This window comes from Alexandromys fortis, unplaced genomic scaffold (genome assembly GCF_014885135.2).
Source record: "Alexandromys fortis isolate MF-2015 unplaced genomic scaffold, M_Fortis_MF-2015_v1.1 scaffold_42, whole genome shotgun sequence".
NCBI lineage: Eukaryota > Metazoa > Chordata > Mammalia > Rodentia > Cricetidae > Alexandromys > Alexandromys fortis.
The window spans coordinates 10,081,136-10,098,666 of record NW_026067934.1 but is presented as its reverse complement, the minus strand read 5'-3'; the positions used below and the strand labels follow the sequence as shown (position 1 = coordinate 10,098,666).

The following is a 17,531-nucleotide window of genomic DNA, read 5'->3' as shown; positions in this document are numbered from 1 at the left end:
AGGAGTGGCAGATGACAAGGCAGTAAGGTGGGCCAGGGATGAAACAGAAAAACACAAAGGAGTACAGAGAGGGCCTAGATTTAGGATTAAATTAGTGTTAAAGGATTAAATTAGTGTTAAAGGATTAGTGTTAAAGGATGTGTAGATTTAGCCTGGAGACAGTGGGAACCCACTCCAAGCTCCGCATCAGTGGAGCGTGGAGGTCTACACTGATAATCCCAGTACTTGGGAGGCAAGACAGGGAATTTCTCAAGTTTGAGGTTCTCCTGGGCTATACAGTGACACTGTCTCAAATGAGAGTTTTTAATAATAGACTACCAAAAGGGTCAAATTTAAAGATAGGAAAGACTTCAAAGCTCATGGGTGTTCTGAAAAAATGTGCATGGGATGGCTTGGATGATAAGATTGAAGGGAACGAAGGCAAGCAGCTGTTGGTAAAGAGCCAGAATATGAACGAAGAGGACAGAATATCCTGGAAACATGTCAAAGTGCCACACATGCTGCCTCTGACAGTGTCCTTTCTGTTAGTCTGGAATATCCTCCTGGGTTAGTTGACCTGGGTGCAGTGGGCACCCTGCTTAGCACACTTACCGAGAATGGGCTGGGGACTGGTGAGGAACAGGGGTGCCGTGTTTGTGAGGGCAGCAGCGGCAGCCAGTCTAGATGCAGTAGGAAGATGGTCTTCACAGGACCGGACAACCAGCTGGACCCACTGCCTCAGCTCAGAGGCTAGGGAATCCTTGTTCTGAGAACACAAAAGGAGATCATGAGTGATCCTCTACCTGCAGCCTCAGGAAACACCAGTGGCTCAGGGCTCTCTAAGCAAAGCCCCACTGGTTTTGATAATAAAAGCTTTATAGGTACATAATTCACAGACTTTTTCTAAAACTTCAACACTTAAGACTGTGAAACACCTGTGATACTCTGACTTGTATGTGCTTTGTGTGATGTCTGGGTCAACAGATCAAGGTTTCTAATCTTTTATCTATTCCTTTTCATGGTCAAATAATATTCTACTCTGAGTTTTGACACTTGGTTTATTTTTAGCTTTTGTACTCATGTCTCACTTTCCCTATAATGGAGATTCTCATTCCATGTGAACTACTTCCTGGTATGCTTTGGAGGTTTCCTCTAAGGGCGTGCTGAAATCCAGCTGCTGCTGTGACATGTTATATGGGGCAAGGCGTTCTGAGCAGTGAGGAGTGTGGGACATCATGACATTAGTGGATAAATGCTGTTATCTCCAGGCTGGGCGACTCCTCATAGGAGTAACTCTGCCACACAAGCGAATCCTTCTGTTTGTCTGTCTGCTCCCTTTCTTCATGCCTTCTCACCTTGTGCCACACTCTGCCATGTCTGCAGTTATCAGGCAGTGAGAAGGCCTTCTCTGGAAAGCCTCAGAACTGGGAGAAGGAATGTCTTGTTCATGAAGCCCACCATCAGAGAACCAGAGGCAGTCTCCAAAACACTCCATCGAGGAGCTGAACCTCTCTGACTGCACCCGGAGAGCGCTGGGGCAGTGGCTCCGGAGATCTAAACTGAGGTTCTCAGCTGCTGATGCCAAAGCACAGTTTCCCCACAGAGCCCTGGCAATGTGTCCCTCCATGAAGGTCCACCGTTCTCTGGATTTTTCTCTCCTTAGAAAATACTTCGTTTCATGAGATAATACTTCATTCAAGTTCCAAACAGCTTCGCTGGAGGCAACTGGTGAAGAGCAGCTGCAGGGTTTCTTCGGCAGACTGGCTTCTGCTGTCGAGACGGCTCGCTGCCTTAAGACGGGTTTCAGGTGGTCTGCTGTGTCTGTTTGTTTCCTGAGACAGTTGTCTCTCTATGTGGCTGGGCTCACAACTGGGGCCCGCATGCCTCAGCCTTAGAAGTGCTGGGGTTACAGGGGTGGGCTTTTGTTTGGTTGTAGTGCTAGGGAGGGAACCCAGGCCTTGTGCATGCTAAGCAAATGCTCCTTTTTTACTTTACTGAGCTACAGTCCCAGACCTATTTATCTTTTAAGAAAATCCTGTCTTTCCATATTTCTCTTTACTTCCAAACACTGTTTTCTTCTATTTACTTTTAAAATTTTTATATCTCTGAGTGGCCTGTGACCTAAGTTTAGTCCTCAGTCTTGCCTTTGAACGACAGAGCCAAGGAATCTGCTTCCTTGCTTGCTAATGCTAACATTGGGGCTTTTACCCTGACCCAGCCTTGGACAATCTGATTTTTTTTTAATTATTTATTTATGTATGAGTGTTCTATTTATATGTATGCCTGCATACCAGAAGAAGGCATCAGAGCTGTTGTGAGCTGTCATGTGATTGCTGGGAACTGAACTTAGGACCTCTGGAAGAGCAGCCAGTGCTTTTAACCACTGAGCCATCTCTTCATCTCTTCAGGCAATCTGATCTTTAAAACCCGGCCTTCCCCTTGGGTTTCCAGAGTCTGCCAGTGACTCAGCACTCTCTTTCTCACACTAGTGTGCACTCGGATCTGTTCCTCTCTGCATCTTCAGCATCTCTGTCTCCACTAGCACAGTGAGGAAATTTAATTGTACTGCAGATTGGCCATTGTTCGCCCACTACCTTGTGATGGTGCTGTCTTTCTTTTTTAAAAATCAAATGTGTTCTTTAAGAGTTTATACAAGTATATAGTGTATTCTTATTGCTGTTATTCTTCTTCCCTCTCCTTTCCCCTCTATCCCATAACCATGTTTTGTTTTATTTGTGCCCCTGGGTTTCATTAGGACCATCTGTCTGCTGGAGTCTGGCAGGTTCACTAGTGCTTACATAACTTAAATGATTGTTCTCTCAGAACTAGTAGCCTATGATTCAAGGGGCAGGATCCCTCCCCTATCCATGACTGACTGTCAGGAGGACCTATGTTGTGCAGGCCTAGGATAAGTAACACTGATGTGTCCTGTCTAGAGGATGGGATTTCACTGCCCTTCTCCTCATCTCTCAGCTCTTAAATTCTTTTTGTCTCCTTTTCCACAGTGTTTCCTGAGCCTAGGTACATATACACCTAGGTATGTATGTATGTATGTATGTATGTATGTATGTCTCACAGCATTTTCCCAGGAAGCTTACTTAGTTCCACTTCACCTTCAAAGGGCATGTGGGACAGGAAGGGCATACGTGGGACTTGGTTCAGATACAGCTCATTCAAACAGCAGGCAGGGTATTTCAGCCTGTGCAATACATGATCATACTTAGCTCATTAAGTTGTAATCCTAAAGATTCTTGATTTTTTTTTTTTTTTTTTTGGTTTTTCGAGACAGGGTTTCTCTGTGGTTTTGGAGCCTGTCCTGGAACTAGCTCTTGTAGACCAGGCTGGTCTCAAACTCACAGAGATAAGATTCTTGATTTGACAGCTTATTCCCCACCTCTTTTTTTTAAAGATTTATTTATTTATTATATATATAGTTTTCTACCAGAAGAGGGCACAAGATCTCATTACAGATGGTTGTGAGCCATCATGTGGTTGCTGGGAATTGAACTCAGAAACTCTGGAAGAGCAGCCAGTGCTTTAACCACTGAGCCATCTCTCCAGCCTGACAGCTTATTCCCTCTTAAACAGAGTCTAGCTACAGAAATGGAAGAAAGCAATGGGCATATATGTGCTGGGGAGGGCTTCACCCTCAGAGGCTCTAGTCAAAAATGCCTAAAACTAGAGAAAAGGAAGCATGTGTTCTGAGATTTTGCAAGAGTAAAACTCCAGTACAAGTAACATTTCTGTTGAGTTCCTGTGGTTCTGCCTCTGAGACGCTCCCTTTCACTGCCAGCCTCTGGATAAGAAGCCAGGCATCAGCACAGGGACAGAGTCAGCCTCACCTCCTCACATGTCTGCACGTGGTACGCAATGACTTTGGAGGCAAGCTTCAGAGCGACACTCTGGATTTCAGATCTGGAAAATAAAAGAAAATTAAAATACACATACACACACACACACTCACAGATCCTCAACAGTTACCACATACACAAGCCAAGTTAAACATCTGAGATAAGACAGGCTCTTGTGTAACCCAAACTAGCCTCAAACTCACTATGTAGGCAAGGCTGACTTTGAATTTCTGATCCTCTGACCTCCACCTTCTTTGTGCTGGGATTACAGTTATGTGGCTACCACACTGGCTTTTGTGGTGCTGGGAATCAAGTTCAGGGCTTTGCTGATGCTAGATTAACAACTAATCGACTTATATTTAACATACTTTATGCACAAATGTTTACAGATATAGTCTGTAACTTTTGCAGATGTAAATTCTTTATCTGACTGTACAACTTCTTGTATCCTTTGGTTACTAGTGAGAAAACTTGATGCTCTTCTACTGGAGTTTAGAATACAGCTCCCAGGCTGAAGCTGAGAAAGAAACTCAGTATCTGAGCCTTTAAGGGAAGACAGTGAGAGGGCTCCGTCATGGGGACTTGAAGGGGTATACAGTCCACCAAGACTGCACAGGAGCACAGGGACAAACCTGTCATTGGAAGCAATATCCATAGTCCAGATCAGGAACTCCTTTGTGGAGAGGTGAACACAGCATTCTGTCTGGGGAAGCCATTCACTGGGGTTCATATGATAGAGAATCTTCAGGACCTGAGTCAAATCCAAGAAAACAAGGTAAAGAAATACACTGGGAAAAGTCTTGTGGTCCTACTGTTCATAACAACAAGGAGTAGAATCTATTTTCAAAAGGTCCCAAAAGACACTGATTTCTTATTTCCTCCGTAACATCTTTGAGAAACTGAGGGAGGGCAGAGCAATGACAAGCTTGAGGGTCCCTGGTTCCTGACACCAGCACAAGAAGCCTATATGGTCTCACACATGCTAGACTGAACCAGATTTCCTTTCCCTTTGCACTTCTTAGCTTTGGGACAGAATATCACTAAGTGCTCTGAACTCACTCTGTGGCCCAGAGAGGCCCCAGCCTCCTAACTATCTGAGATGCCAAGCCTGGAAATCTTACTTTCATTTTGACCAGGCAGGTAGCCATCTGCCTGGAATTAGGTGTATCAGTTAAGTTAACCTCTGAGATATGTGGGAGATGTGTCCCAGCCAATGGAGGCCAGGGTGACATCAGTTGTTTCTCATGACCATTCTCCATGGTCTTTCACTGCACTTGGAGCTTCCTGGTTTGACTGGTCTAGCTAGTCAGCTTTCCCCAGGGATCTCATCTTTACCCAAGTGCTGGCATTATAAGTGAGCTGTCATGACTAGCTGGCATTTACATGGGTTCTCATGTTTGTGTGGTGAGCACCAAACCAATGTGGGACACATAGGGGTGTCAATGCAGCAGAGATTCTACCTGGCAGAAACATCCTGGGTGGTTTTCCTTCATCGCCAACAGCAGGAACTCTTCTCCCATACTACACAGTAAGGGATGTGGTTCCTTCTCTTCCAGTTCGGAGGACGTTGCCCTTTCCAGCAGGGTTTCCAGGGTTAACAAGCGCACTTCAGAAAAGGAAGACTCCAGAAGCCGAGGGAAAGAGAGAGGTACAGGAACTGCCTGTCCTTCAGCCTCAGCCAGCGATGCCCACACTTCAGGGATGGCGAGTTTGGTAAGGCTCTGCAGGTACTGTGGCAGGCCTGGCACCTTGAAGGTCCAGGGGAACCCTGTAACTAGCTCTGATCCCAAGACAATTCTTCTCACATCATCCCAGAGGCCAAGACTCTCCAAAGCTAGAAAGCAAGCAAAAAAGACAAAACAAACAAACAAACAAAAACAGAGAGAAAGAAGTAATATTTTCATTTGGTTTTCCAGGCAAGGATACAGGAAAGTGGGAGGCATCACAGAAAATGAACTCCTGTGCCCATTCTGGACACTCAATAAATGCAGACCAGTGACCTGCTCTGGAAAGTGCCCAAGGACAAGTCTAAGCTTCCTACAGGACTCAGGGCGCATGCTGTGGTGACCTGATGTTCACAAGACAGCACACTTCATTGTTAGCACAACTAACAATGTCAGTTTTGTCAAACGATTTTTCTAGAACTCCACTCACTGGCCTAATTCTGCCCTCCCAATGACAGTCCTGTAGGCATCTGCCCACCATTATTTTACTCTCTCTGTTTTCTTCATCGTGGATCACAGAGTAGTCTTATGCTCTACAGTATCTATCCAGGAGGGCCATTATCCTCCCTTGATCTGGACAACAGGCTACTAGACTTCCTGTTGGATCCTGATGCAGTCAGTAGAAAGCTTCCCTCCTCTTATTTGACTACGGAGAGGGGAGCTGTCTTGTACTTGGAACTTATGGTCAACTTGTTTTCTTTATTGGGTTTAATCCCTCTTAAACCTTGTCTACCTGTTAAGTTTTATGTTCAAATCCCAGTACCCACATGGCAGCTCACAACTGTCTGTAACTCCAGTTCTAGGGGATCCAACACCCTCACACAGAATATATACAGGCAAAGCACCAGTGTATAGTAATAAATATTTTTAAAAAATTTTAATTTTATGTGATGCATGTTTTGTCTGAGTATTTGTGTACTACATGTGTGTAGTTCTTACAGAGGCCAGAAAAGGGTGCTGGATTTTCTGGAAGTGGAGTTATAGATGGCTGTGAGCCACCATGTAGGTTCTGAACCCAGGTCTTCTAAAGAAGACAGCCAGCACTCTTAACTACCAAGCTGTCTCTTCAGTCTCTACCTATTGTTTCTTGAGAAAAGGTCTCAACTAGCCTTGAATTCACTGTTTACCCAAGGATGACCTTGAACTCCTTCTTGGTCTTTCTGCTCAAGCTGCCTGCTGCTTAGGCAGCCCTTAAGCTTGTGATCCTCCAGCCTCAACTTCCAAAGTGTTTGCAGGTATATGCTGCTACACCTGCCTGAGGTTATTTTAACAGCCAGAAAAACATGCTTACTGAAGTCTTTTTATTGCTGAGGGGGCAATATTACAGCAGCGAAACCAGGTGAAAGACTACAAAGTATCCCATGCCTATAGTTTCAGCACACAGGAGGTAGATCAGGAGTTCAAGAAAAGTCACAAAGACCCCTTTTGGTGGTTTTAAAGAAAATGGTCCCCAAATGGGGTGGCACTGTTAGGAGGTATGGCTTTGTTGGAAGGGGTGTGGCCTTGTTGGAGGAAGTACATCACTGTGGAGGTGGGATTTGAGGTCTTATATATGCTCAAGCTACACCCAGTGTTTCAGACTACTTCCTGTTGCCTGCAAGATGTTGAACTCTCAGCTACTTCTCCAGTACCATGTCTACCTTAACACTGCCATGTCCCACAAATGGACTAAATCGCTGAACTATAAGCCACTCCAGTTAAGTGTTTTCCTTTATAAGGGTTGCTGTGGTCATGTGTCTCTTCACAGCAACTGAAACCCTAAATAAGAGGCACCCCTCCCCCAAGTACTTCAGGAGGGAATTGGAAAACCTCAGGGAAAATGGTTGTATGGCTTGAATGTTTCCTCTCAAACCTCTGTTGAAGTGTGATTGTCTCTGAAATGACATCAAGAGGTTTTTTTTCTTTTTCTTTTTCTTTTTCTTTTTCTTTTTCTTTTTCTTTTTCTTTTTCAGACACGGTCTCTTTCTATAGCCCAAGCTGGTCTGGGATTCAGGGTTATCCTTCTGCTGTACCTCCCTGTGCTGGGATTGTAAGTGTGCACCACCATGCCTAGATTAAGAGGGGGCTTTTCAGTGGTAATTAGGCTACAAGGGCTATAAATTGGACCCCTCTTGTTCTTTTGGTTTCATGCATGCTCATTTGTTATGTCACAGAGACAGGGAACCACCACCCCCAGTTCTGAACTTCTAAGCCTCCAGTACTATAAGTTAAGCAAACTTCCATCAGTTCTGATGCACCTGACATTCTTTTTGTAGCAGCAGAAAAATGGACTAAGACAGAATAGATAGGGAAAAATATGGCTTAAGGGCTGAAGTGATAAAGAATCTGGGACCAACTTAGGTGAGTTAGGTCTCTCCCAGGACCCAGTTATTCATACAATATGTTTATCATCTAACAAAGGCTGGGTGGCCTCAATTTCACAGAATGCTTTAAGTGTCACAACTAAATAGTTACTAACAATGCCACTAAGCCAGGCAGGAGACAGAGATCTGCAGGAAGTATTCATACCTGCTTCCCATTCCACTCTGAGCAGTTTCTCTCTGGTTTTAGTCACGTGCAGTTGGGTGTTGTTCTGAGGGGTTTCATCTACAAAACATTGGGGAACTTCACCCGGCACCTTGCTGAAACTCAGTCTATGGAAGCACTCTCATAAGGCTATCAGGAAGGTGAATGAGCTTACCCTGGCATGGCTTACTAGGGAGCTTTCAGGACACAAAGCATTAAATATCTGACATCTCAGTGTCACTCAGTGGACTCTGCTGACTTTATAGAACTATCATAAACAGGAAGCTGAAAGAGTAACTTAATGCTTAGGAAATGCTTTGAACTTAAAGATCCATATAAACTTAAACTAATTCTAGAATTAAAACAAGGAATATTTATACAATACAAATTCTTTCAAAAAGAAGCCCATCCTGGAAGGTATGATGAGGGGATGCAGTGGTTAGTTTGAATTTCAACAACCTAGTTGCAATCACTGGAGAAGAGACTCCCAGTTGAAGAACCATATTAGATTGGCTCATGGGCATGTCTGTGGGAGATGGCCTTGATAATTAACTGGGGTGGGAAGATCCTAGACATGTGGCACCATTTCAGTGGCTGGACCCTGAACTGAATGAGAGTAAACAAAATCTACTGAAGAAACAGTGCAAGTAGGTAGCATGGCTGGGCTCGAGCCTCTGCTCTTGACTGGGGACTCAACAAAGTTCCTGCCTTGACTTTTCTGTAGCCTGCAATTATAAACTGGAATAAACCCGTTCTTCCCTACCATGTTTTTGGTATTTTATCACAAAAACAGCAATGAAGCTAGAATAGGGGTACTACCATTGGCCATGCAAACCTCACCATAGGAGACAAGTATCCGTGCAAGAGCAGAGAAATCCTGGCAGCTGATAGACTCAGGTCATTCTCATTGTCTAAGACCCCAATCCCAATGTTATGCCGTGTAGAAGCGCTCCATCTCTATGGGTTTTGGTACCATTTCCTACCCTCTTCACCTACTGCATTGTAAGGATAACATTTCACTGATTGAAAGTCAGAGACATGGCTCAGAGATCTGCTCCTAGAAAGGAGGTTGGAAAGATGGCTCAGAGGGCAAAAGAGCATTTGCTGCTCATGCAGAGGACCTGGTTTTGGATCCTAGCACTTACATACATGGTGGCTCACAACCATCTATAACTTCAATTCCAGGGTCTCCAATATCTTCTTCTGACCTCAAAGGGGCACCAGGCATTTATGTGGTGCATATACATAAATGCAGAAAAAACATTCTTATACATGAAATAAAAAAAACTCAAAAAAATGTCATCAAGAGCCAAGCTGCTGGTACATGCTTTGACCCCAACAGACTGAAGGTGGAGGCAGGAGACAGCAAGTGCCAGGCCAGCCTGGGCTACATAGGAAGACCTTATTTCAGAAAACCATACCAAACCAATAAAACCTAAATGTAGTTAAAACCCGGACTGCTTGGATCATTTTGTATAATGTTTTGGAGGAACCTATTGTCTGTGGGGGAAGTTCTAGGTAGAGTGTATGGTCTCCTGGACTCCAGAGTGGGACACCCAGAAACAGCTTGTTTCCTTTGGAGTCTTGACAAGAACTAGGATTGGTGGGGAGCATGTTCAGGAAGGTCCCTGGGGTACAGACACTGGGTGCTCAAGTCTGACTCAGACTTGACAAGGAGAAAATCTATTATAGAAGAGCCTTAAGACTAAAGGGGAGGAAAAGCCATACACACAATATTGAAAAGGCAACTGTAAAAAAATCTCAAATGTCAACCACCCAGACACATATCCAGGACTTTGAGTTGGCACTCCCCAACATCTACCCCACCTGCTGGAGCGTATGAAGGGACTGGTCCTACAGAACCATAGCTGCAGGATCTCCATGACTCAGGCAAAAGCAAGATATTCAAGAGGAGTTTTGGTGAGGGATCAGTATAGATGGTGTACCAGAAGTCAGAGGTCTTGAGCCCGACCAACAAAACAATACATAATAAACATTTCCAAGTAAAGCTAGTAAAGTTGTTTGGACAAAAGGGTCTGTTGCATGAAACTCACCATCTCCCAGTGCTACTGAGACAAATGAAGAGGCGGTGGGGAGGTGGGAAAGATGGAGTGAAGTGTTTTGTTTGCTTGTTTCTTATTTTTTCGAGACAGGGTTTCTCTGTATAACAGTTCTGGCTGTCCTGGAACTTGCTATGTAGACCAGGCTGTATTTGTTTGCATTTTTATTTTTTATTTCTTATTTTTATTATTCTTTTTAAATTTTCCATTGGGGGGACACTACAAGGGTGGAGGGTGGATATAGAGAGGCTAGGAAATGAGTGGGATTGGGGTGCATGGTGTGAAATTCCCAAAGAATCAATAAAAAATTATGTTAATAAAAAACCCTGAAAAGCCTATTGTCCTAAAAATTCTAGTGACTCACAGGAGTCAGTTGTTGAGTATTTATGCATTATGTTCTGTTGGGTTATTATAAAATACTGTATACCTATTATTTAACATTATAAATAAGAATTGCTTTCAAAATTGACACTGTTGGATGTTTATCCATTTAACAACTTATGAATTGATGTGGGATCTCCTTCTGTATATGTGTCTTGCTTTTCTGGGTTGATGAATAAAGCTGTTTTGGCCAATGGCTTAGCAAAATAAAGCCAGGTGGGAAATCCAAACACACACACACACACACACACACACACACACACACACAGTACGTGGAGTCAAGGAGATGCCATGTAGCTACACAAGAAGTAAGAGGTAACAAACCACGAGTCTCATGGTGTAATATAAAATAATAAAAATGGGTTAATTTAAGATATGAGTTAGTTAATATGAAGTGTGAGTTAACAGGCTAAAGAGTTTGTGGTTAATACTAAGCCTCAGAGTGGTTACTTCATAAGTGGCTTTGGGAACAGGCGGGCAGAGAGAAACCAGTGCAGAGGACCAGTGGGATGGAGAATATTTGTAGTTACAATGAATATTGTTCTGTTTTTACAGATGAGTCAAGAGAAGAGACGTTAGGTAATGTGTTGGTTAGTCTTATGTCACTTGACACAGGCTACAGTCACTGGGAAGGAGGAACCACAAGTGAGAAAATGCATCTGTAAGATCTGGCTTAATAATTTCTTAATTAGGGCCCACCCACTGAGGGTGGTGCCATGCCTGGGTTGGTGGTCCTCAAAGAAACCAGGCTGAGCAACCCATGAGGAGCAAACCAGGAAGCAGCATTCCTCTATGGCCTCAGCCTCCAGGTTCCTGTACTGTTTGAACTCCTGTCCTGACTCCCTTCAATGATGAACAGTGATGTGGAAGTGTAAGTCAAATAAACACAGCAATAGTAACCCAACTAAGAGAGGTAAAGAGAGCATAAAAGCTGGAAGAAAAGACCAAAAAGAATGCAATAGTTATTACTGAGAAAAGTTTTAAAAGTTTCAGGAGCTGTAGAGATGGCTCAATGGTTAACGCACTTGCTGTTCTTGCAGAGACCTGAGTGCAGTTCTCAGCACTCACAGCACACCTCCTGGAGGTGGATCTGACACCTTTTAGCTTCTGCAGGCAACACGTATGCTGACACAGACACACAGACACAGACATAAATTTTTAAAAAAGATTAACTCTTTGTTGAAAAGAAGCTCTGCTGGGAGAGCTAGGTGAGAACAGAAGGAAGGAGATCTAGGACTGTCCAAGGCTCTGTTTCACGTCTGCACCATGAGGCAGAAAGGCATCAAGCTATGCTCAAGCCACACTTTTCCCAGACTGTGGGTTAGAATAGAATACTATGTTGCGCAACAACTGTGACACAAAGGGATACACCAGAGCTAAGTTTTCCTTTCAAGCTTCACTTCACTTATTATCACGATGGGGGTGGAAATGCATGGCACATCCACGGAGCCAGAGAACAATCATGTGGAGTTGATTCTTGCCTTTCACATTTATGTGGGTTCCTGAGATTGGACTCAGGTTTGAGTGACAGGCACCTTTATCATCTCTGGCCCCAGCAGAATAGCTGAATAGCTGAAACACAAGTGTGCCTCCCTTGGAGGGATCAGTCTTATTCTATTTTAGCTAATTAACCAATTAATGAACTAATTTCTGAGATGATGTGGGAGTGATTTCTTACTAATAAAGAAACTGCCTCGGCCCTCATAGGACAGAAAATTAGGTAGGCGGAGTAGACAGAAGAGAATGCTGGGAAAAAGAAGCTGAGAGTGAGTCGCCATGATGCTCCCACTCCAGACAGACGCAGGTTAAGATCCTTTCTGGTAAGCCAGCTCATGGGCTACACAGAATATTAGAAATGGGTTAGAACAATATGTAAGAGCTAGCCAATAAGAAACTGGACCTAGCCGGGCCAGGCAGTGTTTGAAAGAATACAGTTTCCGTGTAATTATTTCTGGGTATAAGCTAGCCATGCGGGCGGCCGGGTGCCGGGGACGCAGCCCTGCCGCTCCTATTTCAACAGATGGCGCCCAGACGTGATGGGCTAAATCCACTTAAAAACCTGAGAAGGCTTAAAAATAAGGGAGAGAGAGTTTAACACAGATTTTTGCTGTTTTGTTGGTGGCGTGCTGTAGAGAGATTCCTGATTCAGCTACAACAGCAGAAAAATAAGCTACATCATTTTAAAGCGCGGCTTCCTGGGGGCTGTGCTGCCAGCATGAACTCTGGCTTTAAAGCATTTCAAGGCTTTTATGGGACTGGATGTTTGTGTTCCGCTTGGGATCGGAGGAGAGTGCTCTGAGACCGTGCAGATGGCTCAGAGCTCCCCGCCTGCACCTGGGCAGAAGGCAGAATCAGGCTTAGGCAGGCGGAAGAGCATGGCGGATTCCTGCCGCTATACAGAGACGCATTTTCAGACTGCGCAGTGCTCTGCATGTCAGATTTGGCTGTAACTTGGATGAAAAGAGTTTCTGTGCTGCACACTCAGTCTCAGAGTTAAACTGCTGAGTGCGGCTCCAATGTGGACTTGCTGTGTGCCTGAAACTGTGAATGGTTCAGGGGCACCAAATGACTCTGAGGCAGGAGCGGCTGCTCCATGCTGAACTGTGCTGATCTCAGGCAGGAACTACCGTAATTACCTTAAAACCGTGCAGTTAAGGTTTAGACTGGGCAGGACACAGGCAGTACCGTATTACCTGTAAATGGTGCAACTTAAGTTTTTAAGAAATGCTTAACATTTTAAGAAATGCTCCTGTATAGTAAAGAAATTACAGATTCACAATAAAACAGATTCAGACACTGTTGGATAAATGTACGTAGGCTTGGGAAAGAGAAGAAAAAGAATATAAAGAATAAAGTTAATGTCTTAAAAAGAAAAAGGGTAAAGTCTTTAAAGAGACAGAGTACAGAAGTACAGAGAGTTATAGATTAAAAGAAATAAAGAAATATAAGCCACGTAAAAATGGAAAATTCACAGAGAGTCTGGATTATGTACATTGTGTTTTCTTTAAAATTTTTGACTGTGAAGGAGCTAAGTACAGAGAGACATTTCATTACATGGGCTGCCAATCTAAACCAAAATGGATATAAGGGTATTATGATTTCAGAATTTGGGTCTAAGGATATGATGCTTTGGAGAGGGTCTTCTTTTGTTTTTGCAGAGGATGAGACCCTGTGGATTGCATCTATTCCGATTTGGTATGATAGACCACGCCCTCCTGAAAGGTTGCTGTGAATACCCTCAAAAAATTGCTTCGCTCAATTGCCAACTGAGATGAAACTAGCATACAGGTTATATCATGAACAACCTAATTAACGACGCCCCTATTCAGCAGGAAGCAGTTTGTAGAGAAAAAACTACGCCCATGTTCCCAAATATTGTTTATAAATGTTCTTTTACATTTAAAGGGGGATATGATATAGATATGAATAATTTGCATTGGTATGGATTTTATGGTCAATTTTGTTATATGTATATGTATTTTTGATCTTGATTAAGGTATTGTGATTGTGTAGTTCATTTAAAAATGTAATGTATAATTAGGAAATATAGGTTGTTAATGGATAATCATCGCTAATACTTAAGCTTGTAGTCATGTTAGTTAGATTTTCTAGATATATAGAGAGATATTTTAGTTAGATAGGCATTCTTCATATCTTTCAAAGGCTGCAGAATATGGCATTTAAGATATTTTAATAACTTAGGGTTTTTCATGACAATGAGACACATTTGCTCCTGGCAGCACCAATCTATTTCAAGAGGAAGATGGGCATCGAAGAGAATCCTTATGGAGTTTGATAGCCATTTGGGCAAGAAACTGCTCTTGCCTGGACTGTTGCATAAACTGGACACAGAGAACCCGCAGAGAGAGGACTGCTGAACTTGCCTAAAGGTGAGATGACCTTTTGGGGTTCCTGCTTCATGAAAGAGTCTGTGAGACATTCTGCAGGACACAGCAAAAAGTGACTGAACTGTCTTTGGAATTTCTTGCTTGATGAGAATGTCTGCTGGATACTATGGGCCTGTAGGCCGAAGATGGATGCCCCAACGGTACAGAGGAACTTTGGGTGACTGTCCAGGCAGCGAGATGTCTCTGTCATTTCTAGAGTTTTCTTATTTCTTGTTTGATAGGTAATATTATATCCTTCTGGAGTCTTTGATGGAGTTGAAGAATGGATAGTTATAGTTTTCCTTAGTTATGATAAGAGATAAAATAGATATAAATATTGTAACTGTAATTCTTGCTTGATAACTGTTTTGTTATATGTAATTTTACTATGTTAAAGTTAAAGCCTTTCTTTTTTGTTTAAACAGAAAAAGGGGAAATGATGTGGGAGTGATTTCTTACTAATAAAGAAACTGCCTCGGCCCTCATAGGACAGAAAATTAGGTAGGCGGAGTAGACAGAAGAGAATGCTGGGAAAAAGAAGCTGAGAGTGAGTCGCCATGATTCTCCCGCTCCAGGCAGACGCAGGTTAAGATCCTCCATGGTAAGCCAGCTCGTGGGCTACATAGAATATTAGAAATGGGTTAGAACAATATGTAAGAGCTAGCCAATAAGAAGCTGGAACTAGCCGGGCCAGGCAGTGTTTGAAAGAATACAGTTTCCGTGTAATTATTTCTGGGCATAAGCTAGCCATGTGGAGGGCCAGGTGCCGGGGACGCAGCCCTGCCGCTGCTCCTATTTCAACACTGAAACATAGTCTCAGGTAGTCCATCTTGGCCTTGAATTTGCTACACAGTTTAAGATGGCCCTGAACTGCTGATCCTCCAAATCCTCTGATGCTGGGGTTGCAGGCTGGCAGCACCACACCTGGGCTACACAGTGCTAGAGCTTGAAGGCTTTAGGATGTCAGACAAGCATTCTATAAACTGAGGTTTAGTTCAAGCACTAGGTTTTGGAGACAGATTATCCCTAAAAGGTCCTGGTTGGCCTGGACCTTGGTATGTGTGCATTTATGGCAATTATCCCGCTTCAGCCTCCCAGTTGCTAAGATCACATGTGTGAGCCACCATGCCTGGCCAAGCCACAGACCAAGTTCTCACTGAGGAAGTCACACCTCTAGCCCTTATAGGTGCTGCTGCAGCTGCTGCTGCTCCAGACATTTTGAAAACCACAGCCCGTGCGCGTGTGCACACATGGATCCTAGCAGGTTTGGATTCAGCTGGTTTCAGGTTGTACAGGTTACTGCCTTGTCAAGATGCTGACAGGTGGTCCTGTGTTGTGTCCCAGCTGAGAGGCACACTGAGAGGCACACTCAGGAGAACTCTCCCAGGGTTGGCTGGGTTATGAATGTGTAGACAGGAATTACAGCTCTTAGCAAAGTATAGCTGATGCTAGCTTGGTACTTCCCAGAAGGGAAGAGGAAAGGCATTCACTGTGGTGTATTTTCTCTTTAGGGAAGTCACAAAGGAGAGTGTTACTAAGAATTCAGAAGACTGAGTGAGCATGATCAAATGCTGCTGGCAGGCATTGGGGCAGTGGGGCCTTCTACAGTGTAGACACTGGCTTGCCACATACACTTTTGTTCTTGGCCTCTTAGGATTCAGATGTAGCAGTGAGTTAAAAAGACCAGCCTCTGCTTGCATGGAGGTCCTGTGGGTGGAAACTATAGAAATCGCCCCCACTGTGCTCCAGAACTGAGTGGGGGTGGCTCAAGGAGGAAAAGGAGGCTGGAGGGAGGAGTGTCCAAGTTTTTAATATGAGCAATTGCAGAGATAACACAGAATTCCTTCCCTACAGTGGTTCTCAGCCTGTGTCCTCACCATCTGAGCAGGTCTCAGGTCCCAGGCTGGGGAATTCAGTCTTACCTTGCACCCAGAACAATGATGCCTAAAATTAGCCTAGAACCTCAAATCTGCCATTCCTAACTAGCCAAGTCAGGGATGCTGATGCTGACCAGGCTGCTGACAGGTAATTTAGCAGCAGCATCTTAAGCAAGTTTGGAGGAAGAGGTAATCTTAGCTGTAGGCTTGTAGACGATCAAAAGGCCTGAGCCACGCATACAGATTTATCAAAATGCCCCTGAGACAGGTGTCTCTATGCTGCCCAGGTTGGCTGCAAACTCCTTGTTCAGTTTCTCAAGTAGCCACGACTATAGTTGTACACCACTGCACAGGCCTCAAAGCTGCTTTTCACAAGTCAGTATAAAGCCAAATATAGTACTACACATCTGTAACCTCAGTATTTGGGAAGCTGAGACAAGATCATTACTTCAAGGTCAGTCTGAGCTACATGGGAACAACTTGTCTTAAATGTATGTGTGGATATTACATATGTGCCACATGCACACACACGTGTACACACATACACCCCTCACTTGGTAGAGTGTATGGTAGTATGTACGAAGCCCCACATTCAAGCCTTCTACCTGAAACCCAAATTGAAGACATATATTAGTTTTAACAAGGGTATTCTGAAAAAACTGGCTGATATTATTGCCACATAATTATGGATACAATGGGGTTACGATATAAAGATATTTAATTTGAGGGGGTAAGAGAGGAAGAGAGTGAAGGAAGGACAGGAGAAAGGGAGGAGGGAGAGAATGAGAATATATACAATTAAAGGTGAGACCCAACTCTCTAAGTCTCCTCAAATTTTAGTTGCTTACCCTAGAGCTTCTGATTCAGTAAGACCCTGCAAACTGTTTTCTAGCAAATTCCCATGTACTGATGATGCTGTGGTATGGCAGGGACCACATGCACTTTATCTCAGCCCATCTGAGATCATCTGCTCTTCTTGGTGTCAACACTTGCCCTGTTGAATGGAATTCTGGTGTCTAAATGATGTCGCTTTGGCAGTGTTTCCTCATCAGAAGTCAACCCCTTGCTCTAGTTCTCAGCCACGGAGCTCCATTGTAGGGATAAGTCCCACCCCTTAGGGGGCGTGTTCCCCTCAGGCTAAAGTTTGCCTATAAATTTGGCGAGCGTGCTCCTAGCCCTCGCTTCTGCTTTGCTGGTCTCCGTGGGAACGGTGGTTCTGTAAGTCTATTCCTCCATTAAAGCTGTCTATATTTTGACAATCTGTCTG

At 43.9% G+C, this 17,531-nt stretch overlaps 1 protein-coding gene across 3 annotated transcripts in view; it reads right to left on the bottom strand.

The window, feature by feature from the left end:
* Thada (THADA armadillo repeat containing) overlaps positions 1 to 17,531 on the bottom strand; it is a 301,738-nt gene that overhangs the window by 35,201 nt on the left and 249,006 nt on the right. For all 3 annotated transcript variants that reach the window (XM_050146143.1, XM_050146144.1, XM_050146142.1), the window contains 4 exons: positions 5,291 to 5,664; positions 4,463 to 4,581; positions 3,822 to 3,894; positions 592 to 745 (listed from right to left, as the gene is read on the bottom strand). In XM_050146143.1, the coding sequence (XP_050002100.1) occupies positions 592 to 745; positions 3,822 to 3,894; positions 4,463 to 4,581; positions 5,291 to 5,664 (720 nt within the window). The remainder of the gene's footprint in view (positions 1 to 591; positions 746 to 3,821; positions 3,895 to 4,462; positions 4,582 to 5,290; positions 5,665 to 17,531) is intronic.